The sequence below is a fragment of the Melopsittacus undulatus genome, chromosome Z (genome assembly GCF_012275295.1).
Source record: "Melopsittacus undulatus isolate bMelUnd1 chromosome Z, bMelUnd1.mat.Z, whole genome shotgun sequence".
NCBI classification, from domain to species: domain Eukaryota; kingdom Metazoa; phylum Chordata; class Aves; order Psittaciformes; family Psittaculidae; genus Melopsittacus; species Melopsittacus undulatus.
The window spans coordinates 23,394,385-23,404,888 of record NC_047557.1 but is presented as its reverse complement, the minus strand read 5'-3'; the positions used below and the strand labels follow the sequence as shown (position 1 = coordinate 23,404,888).

Genomic DNA, 10,504 nt, shown 5'->3' with positions numbered 1-10,504 from the left:
CACCAGGATAGATAGGCTCCAACATGCGTATTTGCCAAGCCCAGTCTATTTTCATCATGGCTTTCTCTACTAGGTGGTGAAGAAGGAATCACAGAATCATAGAATGGTTCAAACTGGAAAGGACTTTAAAGATCATCTAATTCCACCCACTTGCCATAGGCAGGGATACCTTTCACTGGAACAGCTTACTCCAAGCCCTGTCCAACCTGGCCTTGAACACTGCCAGGGATGGGACAGCCACAGCTTCTATGGGAAACCTGTGCCAGCACCTCAGCACCCTCACAGTGAAGAATTTCTTCCTAAGCTAAATCTACCCTCTTCCAGTTCAAAGCCATTCACTTAATCCTATCCCTACATGTCCAGAAAGTCCCTCTCCAGATTTCTTGTAAACTGCCTTTGGGTACTGGAAGGCTACTGTAAGGTGTCCCTGAAGTCTTCTCTTTTCCAGGCAGAAGGTGCTCCATGCCTCTGACCATCTTCATGGCTCTTCTCTCAGCTCACCCCAGTTTCACATACCTCTTGTGCTTGGTGCTCCAGAACTGCACACAGTCCTGCAGGTGAGCAGCACTCATGAGAGGTCTCGTGAGAGCAGAGTAGAGGGGCAGGATCATCTCCTTCCACCTGCTGGTCACTCTCCTTTTGTTGCAGCCCAGCATACACTTGGCTTTCTGGGCTGCAGGTGAGTACTGCTGGGTCATGCTGAGCTTCTCAACACTCCAAAGAGCACCACTTACTTAAGCCTGCTGAGAACAAAGCTGTCAAGCTAATAACTCAGCCAGTTAAGAAAGAAAGAAAGACAAAGAAACACAGTCAAGTTGAGCTGTCTGCCTGGAACTACTGCTCAGCGCTGTCCCAGGCAGCAAGGACCAGAGCCCCTGGCCTGCTGGCACAGAATCCCTCCCTGCCTGCAGCTGCCACACACATGTCTATCTTAGGGATGGTTAGAAATACTGTCCCCCTTAAGAAAACTGATCATTACCTGTAATATGAATACAAGAGGAAGAGAGTTCATTTTTAGATTGAACTAATGCTTTTTAGCTTTACTGTTTCTACTGAGAAGCATGTGTCAGCATTATGATCCTTTTTGAAGCAATATAGGAACAGATCTTAGAATCATAGAATCATTTGGGTTGGAGAAGATCTTTAAGATTGAGTCCAGCTGTAAACCTGATACTGCCAAGTACACTATTGCCACCAGTCCCCTCAGCAGAGCCCTGCTTTTCACTTGCTTCACGAGTTCTTGTGACTTTTGAGTTCTTGTGACTTTCATAAGCAATGTATCAAATTCTTTTCAACTCAAACTTCCCACTGCATCAAATTCCCCTTTGTTGAGATGCTGAATTCTCATCTGCCCTTTTCTTGTTCTACCTCCTCTTTCACACTGAACTGGCCTGTACCTAGTGGGGCATTTCACTCTACATGAGCATAAAAGCCAATTTCCCACAGTTCTCATTTTTAAAAACTCTGTTCTGCCCCAAAGAAGTGTCAGTTCATAGTAATTTGACTATATTTAAAGCAGGGAAGTTCCTCTTTCACACCAAAACCACTGTTTTGCTCACACTGAATCTGGGACGCTCAGCAAACATTTATTTTCCTTATGACCTGCCTTCCAGTTGACTTGCCAGCCTGTGTGACCTTGGCTGCTCAGTCTTGCTTTCATTGAGGGAAGATAGCACCAGATCACCCATTTTAGCAACGCGCCTCTCTCCATAATGGCCTGTGATTTGTACCTTTTGATTTTCACAGTGCTCACTGGCCTGAGCTGCGAAGCACCCAGCGCTGCCGAGATGTGTGTGGAGGTGAGTGAGAGCTGTGTACGATCTCTGCTGCATGCCTGCCTGCTGACATTAGGCTGTTTTCACTTCCCAGGGGGTTTCTCTTGGGGGGGATCTGAGGGCCTTTGTCTATTTTTCTATAAGGCAGGTGTCTTGAGATGTGCTGAGGGACATTGGTCACTGTTCTCCTCCTCACACCTGCACATTTGTGCATCCTCGTGCTCTCTCCTACTGCTGCCAGGGACTTTGGGAGCCAAGCACCACACTTCACCTCTCAGGGATCTCTAAGGGTGATAAAGTTTCCCAGGGGTGTTTAGTGGATATTAAAGCTAGGCAGAGGACAGATACGAGGATTTTGCCTCTTGTGCTGCACTCTCCATAGAGGAATTTGTATACAGTGGTGAGTGATGGTGTGTCTATTTGCCATTTGGTCAATGTGTGATACCACACGAGGGTAGTAAGAAAGTACCAGGATTTTTCCAGGGCACGAGAAAAGGCTGACCCATAAACTTTTTTTTTTTGTTTGTTTGTTTGTTTTGGGATTTTTTTCTTTTCTATGTTGGAGACAAGAAAAAAAAAAAAGGGCAAGGATTTTGATGTATGGAAGAGGCACCCAAGGCACATCTGGGGCCAATAGCAAATTCCTTACTGAATTAAGTGTACAAATCCCCAAGTGCGCAGAGTTGCACAGTGGGATACCTTAGGGGATGATTGTTCCCCAGCTCTCCGTGAGAGCTATTCCATACTCTGGAGCATATGGCAAGAGCTCACTTACTCACTGCTTTATTTGAATGGTAAAACATCGGCACTGTTCTCATTTACAGTGACAGCTATATACTTTTTATCTGCCTAAACCATGCACCACAGCAGTCAGCTCCATGAGCTCTTCTTTGTTTATCAGTAATAAAAGCACTAGCTTTTCTAAGTCTGTATTTGGCTATTTATTTCTGTAGTTACCAGCCCCGTACTATTTCAGTTATTATAGGCTGGACCTGACACATAGAATCACATTCCACAGGTTGGAAGGTACCTCTGGAAATCACCTAGTTCAACCTTCCTGCCAAGGCAGGGTCATCTAAAGCAGGTTACATAGGAATGCATCTAGGTGTGCTTTGAATGTCTCCAGAGGGGGAGAGTCCATCACCTCCCTGGGCAGCCTGTTCCAGTGCTCTGCCTCCCTCAATGTAGAGAAGTTCTTCCTTGTGTTGAGGTGAAACTTCTCGTGGCTTAATTTTCAGTCCCTGTGCTATGGCCACATGCTGTCACAGCAGGTACTGGGCTGGTTTTCTGTCCCCAGCTCAAGGCAAACACCCACTCACAGGGGCTCAGCTGTGAGCAGACCTGGCTTGTCCCTCCCTGCAGATGCAATCCTGGTGTCTGGGCTCCAGCAGTGACACATGGGCCAAGGAGCCACACTCCTCATCCAGTGGGGCATTTCGTTGTGAAAGTCCCTTTCCACTTCCCCCATGCTTCACCACGCTGCTACCGCATCCCTTTGCTCTGCCCACCGGGCTGCTCTGCCTGCAGCAGCACAAGGACATGGCACTTCCCCAGCACCCTCCAGCTACACCATTTGTGCTTCAGAGGAAAGGAGGAAAGTGCTCAACCTATACAGCTTGTGGCTTGCAAGAAATACTGCTGCTATACCCCCTGCAACGAGGCCACCAAGTGCAGTCAGTGCCCACCTGTTTCACTTAAGCCACAGGCATGGTTTGCTCTCTAATGCTCACAGTCCCATGTGAACGGAAAGACATTAACCCCATGCACTGCTCCCCAGGGTCCACATGCACCTCCACAAAACCCCAGTGGGCCACAGTACACGCACCTGCACTGTTCCCTGCTCAACACCAACTCCTTGCTCCAGTGCGTTTCTCTCCAGACAACCCACTGACCCCTGTGCTTGCCTTATTCCGGGTAAAAGAATAGCTTTGAGTCCAATTAAAACAGCCAGACTGGCCAGCTGTCTGCAATATGTGCATTTTCTTCCCTACAAGCAGAACATCTCTGAGCTTTCTGGCAGGATATTGCCATAGCTGCTGCTGCTGCGCGGCCACAGGGACCCTGCCCCTCACAGGCCATCCCGTTTCCCTCTGGGAGCAGGGCTGGGCAAGGAGGAGGCTGACATGACGCTGGCTGTGCCCACACTACCATCACAGGTTGGCAGGGGATGAGTGCGATGCTCTGAGCATTTCCATTGCCTTGAGCAGAGCAGCAGGCTATGTCAGGGTGACTCTTCCCTCTGTGCTTGACTGACCTTCATGCAGGCAGCAGGCAAAGGCAGGTCAGATACCTTTAATGGCTGTCCCTGGTATCCACAGAGTGGACTTCTCTATAGAATAGATTGATTTATTTGCAGTTAAGTTGAAAAGCCTTCATAGAGATTTTAAAGACTATCTTTGTCTAGTCTGAGCTAAGCCTTCCCACTGTCCTCTTACTGCAGGGTGTGACTGTGGTTCAGATCCCATTAATTTGGACATTTTCCTTCCGGAAACATTTCCAATCCTGCTCTTTTTTTATGTCCTCTCTGCAAGGTTTTCTCAAGACTTCTCTTAGAATAAACTTTGTTACCAGATTCATGAAATTCAGAATTTAAAATACCTTGTGGGGATTCTTTGGGATAATTCATCCAGAAAAGTAAACAGTCCTCACATGTGCTGATGTTGATAGGAAAGTACTACAGGTGAGACAGGCTTCAAGTTAGTACAAGACAGATTCCAGGCATTTGTTTTAAAAACACTCCACAAACCCCAGGGCTTTGCATTACAAGCCTGTGCTGAGGCTCCCCAGGGCTCCGGCTGCTGTGCTTTTAAATAATTCAAAATTGTGATTGGTTTTGGTGTTTGGTTTGGGTTTTCTTTAGCGCCATATTTTCCCATTTACATCCACAGTGCGTGCTTCTTGCAGTTTCACTATCTAATTTTCACAGGTTGCAGTAAATAAAAGCTACAACTGTGAAGGTTTAGGACTGACAAAGATTCCTGAAGAACTGCCTGTCACAACAGAAATCCTTGACTTTAGTTTCAATGTGCTCCCTTCCCTCGAGAATTCAACCTTCTCTGAGCTGAAGTCTCTTCTCCTCTTGGACTTAACAAGGTATACCAATTCCTATGCCATTCTTTTTATTCCCATTTCTATAAAGATAGGGTTCCCTAAAACTTAAGAGAAAGACAAATTTGGTCCTTGGAAATGTCCAGCATTTCCTGTTTTTCTGGAAATCAGGAAAACAGATTTTGTTTTGTTAAGCTGGATGCTAAAACCTCTTGTCACCCTGACTTCCATAGATGCCTCTTCACATCCATTATTTCAGGGCAGAGTTTTCATCTCACCAGACCCTGTATTTAAATGTGAGCTTAGAGGTACCAGCAATACTGGAAAAAAAGAAACTTTTATCCTGGTGAAGGCAACTAGCCATGAGTTTTTACAGCTATGAAGCGCAGTTTGGGCTATCATATATATGGGGACAGCTTTAAAAGACAGGCCACTGATGCTGGTTTCTGTTGTTTTCTCAAGGTGTCAGATAAACTGGGTGTATGACGGTGCCTTTCACAGCAACAGGCAGCTGAAGACACTTGTACTGACGGGAAACCTGCTCATGTTTCTGTCTGACACAGCTTTTGTTGGCCCACAGTCCCTGAAGCAACTTGTTTTAACACAGACAGGAATAGCCAGTATGTTCTTTATTCCAATGACGAATCTGGACAGCTTGGATACACTCATCTTGGGCAATAACCACATCTCCTCACTGCAGCTTCCTCCTAACTTCCCTACTCAAAACCTCAAATACCTCGACTTTCAAATGAACAACATAAAAACAATCACAGCAGCAGATGTCTCTCTTCTGCAGAAGACCAGCAATATAACTCTCATCTTCAAAGGCAATGACATTACATACATTGAACCTGGAGCTTTCCAGTCCAATTTCTACAGTTTGGACTTTGGGGGCTGTGCTGACATCCCTGGAATCCTGGCAGGGCTACAGAACTCCACAGGCCAGACCCTTTGGCTGGGAACATTTCATGGTATGGAAAAGGAGCCCTTCATTACCCCAGATGTTTTACAAGGCCTCTGTAATATCTCTGTCAAGGATCTCTATCTGCAGCTACGGCACTTCAAAAACCTGAACACCGACATGTTTCACTGCTTGACCAGGCTCCGCAAGCTGGATCTAACTCAAACCCACATCAACATGCTGCCTGCTGGCATCAGTGGCATGCGCTCGCTAGAAGAGTTAGTTCTGAACGCAAACTCCTTTGAGCATCTCTGCAACATCAACTCTGCCTCCTTCCCCTCCCTTATCCACCTCCACATCAAGGGGAACTCAGAGCTCCTGCAGCTGGGCTCTGGCTGTTTGGAGAAACTGGCAAAGCTTCAGCATCTTGATTTAAGTAAGAGTTATATCAAAAGCTTTGACTGCTGCAAGGAAGCACTGAGTGGTTTGAGCAGTCTTCGGCAACTGAATCTGAGCCACAACATCAAGCTGCACCTCCACGATGTGTTCATAAAAGACAGTGCTAGCCTGGAGCTGCTGGACCTTGCTTCTACTGCTCTTCATATCAACACTTCACAGGGCCCTTTCCGAAATTTGCATCTCTTGCAAGTGCTGAATCTTTCCTCCTCCCACATTAATACTAGCATTCAACATCTCTTTCAAGGCCTGGAAAGCCTCATATTCTTGGACCTTAGTCAAAATAACTTTGAGTTGGGGATCATGCAAAACAACAAACTGTTCCAAGAGCTATCCAATTTAGAGGTGCTAATTTTATCATCCTGTGAACTGGCAGCAATAGGTAACCAAGCATTTCACAGTCTCAAGAAGTTACGGCATGTTGATCTGAGCCACAATAAACTTGCTGCATTCAGCACAGATGCATTTTCAAGCCTCAAGAACATCTATCTCAATTTTGCACACAACAGAATCCATATCATACCACATGACAAGCTAGCACCCCTAGCTGGCCACTGCATAATCAATTTAAGTTACAACCCTCTGAACTGTACCTGCTCCAATATCGATTTAATCACCTGGTACAAGCAGAATCTTGATAAAATTGAGGACCCTAAAGAAACGAGATGCTCTGAACCCAAATGGCATTCTGGGGCTCAGCTGGCCACTGTCTCGCTCTCCTGTGGGATCACCACAGGAGGAATCATTGCAGTTGTCCTGGCTATTTTATTCTGTGCTGTCATCTTCCTTTGGGGTGCTCGCTATTTCAAGAAAAATTACCAGAAAATATAAGTGTATGATGGAGACACAGAAAAGCTTTACAGCAACTGTATGAAGATGAAAGACAACAAACTGGTTTTGTGACATGTATTTTCTTAACTTTTGTAATACGCTGTCCACCTGTATTATAAGTTTTAGAAAAATAATGAAAGAATTATTGAGAGCCGGAAAAATAAACTATGACCTAAGCCTTGAACATGAGTAACTTGTCTGACAGAGAAACCCCAGTTCAACTCAGTGCTAGCCCTGATGCCCCAGCTACTACAGTTAATGTATTTGTAAAGGGAAGATCCAATGACTACAAAAAGAAAATCAAACTCCCACCACCACTCCCACAGACAAAAACCAAACCTAAACCAACCAAATCCCCACCTCTACAAAATGCCCTTGAAAACCAGTGCTGTGTAAGAGGTGGGTCTGTTAAAAGGAAAAACATCTTTCTGTGAAGAACAGGCACAACATTCATGGTCACTTAAGATTCGCTCCTGTAAGACTGCTAGATTCTGTACCATTATGAGGGAAAAATGGGCAGCCCTTCACCAGGGTACTCAGATTAGGAAGCCTATAAAGTATTTTTGATCCTTAGCTCCCAGACATTAAACCTCAGCCCATCTCTCATCCAGGACAGGTCCTGCTCCTGTATGATTTCCTAGACTCCATAGTAAACAGGGACCAGCAGTGATTTCATCTCTAACCATAAAATTTCTAGATTTGGTCAAGAACTCATTGGTGCTTGGCTCTATGCTTTGCTTGCACAGGGCAAAAAGTCAACACCAACAGCTATGAGGCTGTCCTGTGCCAGCCTGAACTGTTTCCTCTGGAAGCAGTCTGAGGCAAAACTAGGTACTGCAAAGGGGGGTGGTGCAGTGGGAGCAGCAACCTCATCCCACCAGTGCTCCTGGTACTGACAGCTATCTCATGTTGCATGCATCCCTGGAGAGACACTGGAGTCTCTTTCCTCCAGTGGGATATGCAACAGCTAGACAGAAAAAGACAGACTTATTATTTACATTTACTGAATAATCAAATACCTTTTTCTGACATTGTATGTGAATAAACCCAGTGGCAAGACAGAATATGTGCATTTGACCAAGGGTGCGCCTGCTCATCTGCCTTGTGTTACTAGCATGATTTATGGCATGACTGCTTTAATAACAGGCTAACCTTCATGTATAGACACAATCTCCTCAGAGAGTATGACCCTTCTGTCTCCACAACAGAGGATGCACCATGTGGAGACTTGCCCTGCCATGGCAAGGCTCTCCAGTGTGTCACCAAGATGTGGAAGGTGCACCCTCTCTCAGCACTTCCCATGCAGGACTCCACATTCAGCTTCTTCCCCAAAGGCATTTCCTCAACATTTTGCTCCCTAACATGCTGATGAGCTAAGATTTCAAAGATCCCTGCTGGACTAGAAAGCTTTTGCTCATTTCTGAAGATACGGCTACCAAAATTCCTGCTTGGTCTTAGGGAAGAAAAACCTCTCTTGAAAAGCTGCTATTACTGTCTGATAGCAGATCAGACTAACACAACAGGGTTCTTGCAGCTTTCAGATGCTTTCACATCATGTGTTGCCTGCCTTACCCCACAGCTTCTCTTCTTCCTGTCTTTATAGCCATATGCTGCCCAAGAGCATGCAGTGGGAGATGTCTGATGCTTCTTCCACAGTTGCCTATAAGCACTCCTGGATTAGGGCTACCAAGACGTTGTCTCTCCTCACAACTCTCCCACTGCTCATCCCTGTATTCTCTTGTTTCTGCAGCCGCTGACATGCTCCACACATCAACCTCCTCCTGAGCCCATCCACAGGCGCTGTGCTTCCACTTCCCAGCAACAGAACACCAAAGCTGTGAGGGCTGCCTGTGCAGGATGTGCGCTTCAGCAAGGACTGCTCTAATGGAGAGTATATGACCCAGTAAACCATGCTGTCTGAGGAGAGGAATCCCAGGCTTGTCCTTGGGAACAAGTCAGCCCAGGGTTCAACACACCTTTTCCCCTCCCACTGCAAATCCAACTAGCTAAATGAGCAACCTCTGATAACTGTGTTACCTAACAATCCAGAATGAATGCCAGTTGTGAGAGACCAGCCTGACATCAGACTCCATTGTCCATTGTCTCAGATTGGTATGAGAAGCTGAGACGGAATTCCACCTATCTTTTGTCTCAGAGATGGGTGGGAGGAGTTAAGACTCCAACATCCACTGCCTGAGAGCTGAGTGGGAAAGAGCTAAGACTCTTCCATTACCTCAAGGATTGGTGTGAGGAATTGCTACCCATTATTCCAAGATTTGCGGCAGACGCTTGTGTGTGTGCAGACACATGCATTTGAAGAGCTGGCTGCAAGGCCAGCAAAACTGGTGCACCAGAAACATGTAATATGTGACATTAAGAACAGAGGTACTCCTCCTAACTCATTATAAAAGGGGGCAAAGGTAATCACAAAAGGAGTCAATGCCATGAGGATGACTCCAGGAGGACACCTCTGTGAGGACACTCTCCACCGATGACTACTATGGACCCTGAGGGACACTCTCTGTGAGACATCGCCATGAGGGCAACTCCATCAGGACACCTCCAGAGGTACCTTCAAGGGGATGACTCCAGAAGAACACCTCCATGAGGACACCCCCCTCCAATGATTACGACAGACTCCTGGGGGACAGTGCTCAGATATTGACTACAAACCCAGGAGAACTCCCACCACTAGCGACAACAACAGATCCCAGGGACACCACTGGATCCACTCTCTCTCTCTGCAGCCCAAACACTTGCTTCATTTCCATCCTTTTTCCAATCTGTCCTATCCCTATCCCCTTTATTACAATAATGCCCCTTTTTTATAGTAGTTGTCTTTTCATGACAAATCAACAGACTGATTACTTGACCTTTGTGTTTCAATTTCACTCTTGGGATCACGAATGAAACATGGTCTGGCCCAGGGTTTTTTCCCAATCAGATCCTGACACCAGTGTGTGCACCATCCAAGACAGACCTGCTTATTCCATTGTTTTGTTTCCTTCTTGAATTTGTGGATTCAGAAACACAATAGACAAATACTGAAGTTAAAAGGGAGCATGGTGCAGTTCATAGCCTGGGACAGGCACAAAAGATTACTACGAGTACCAGAAAGCAACTGTGGGAGATCCACATATATCAGCAACCTGGGGGGAAAACTGCACATTCAGGTGATGCTTTCTGATATATCCCTCCATTTGGAGAGAAGACACTAGGATTTAACCACTACCAGTTTCTGAAACTGAAAAGTGGCTGGTGTGAACTCATGTCATGGTGTGAACTCATGTAGACTTCAGTCTGCTAAAACTCGAAAGAGCCTTTAGAGGTGGAACCGTGAATGTGTTCCTATGCAATATTTATTTACACACAGGGTATTAAGTAGACTTTCCTGTGACCCCTCTGTTTCCTTCTACACAACTTCATTCTGAAGACCATTTCTTCATCTTATTTCTCTTAGATTTCCTTTAGTGTTATTTCTGCTTTATTTGCC

At 45.9% G+C, this 10,504-nt stretch overlaps 1 protein-coding gene across 1 annotated transcript; it reads left to right on the top strand.

The window, feature by feature from the left end:
- Positions 1-1,712: 1,712 nt before the first annotated feature.
- CD180 (CD180 molecule) lies at positions 1,713-7,011 on the top strand. The gene is made up of 3 exons (XM_005152084.4): positions 1,713-1,799; positions 4,702-4,868; positions 5,286-7,011. Exons 1-3 carry the CDS (start codon positions 1,713-1,715, stop codon positions 7,009-7,011), a joined length of 1,980 nt encoding a protein of 659 aa, XP_005152141.3.
- The last annotated feature ends 3,493 nt before the right edge of the window (positions 7,012-10,504 follow it).

Excerpts from the sequence above, each read along its gene's own strand:
- CD180 (XM_005152084.4), top strand. The coding sequence starts at position 1,713 with ATGGCCTGTGATTTGTACCTTTTGATTTTCACAGTGCTCACTGGCCTG. Across the intron at positions 1,800-4,701 it reads CTGCCGAGATGTGTGTGGAG|GTTGCAGTAAATAAAAGCTA; the intron begins GTGAGTGAGAGC and ends TAATTTTCACAG. Across the intron at positions 4,869-5,285 it reads CTCCTCTTGGACTTAACAAG|GTGTCAGATAAACTGGGTGT; the intron begins GTATACCAATTC and ends TGTTTTCTCAAG.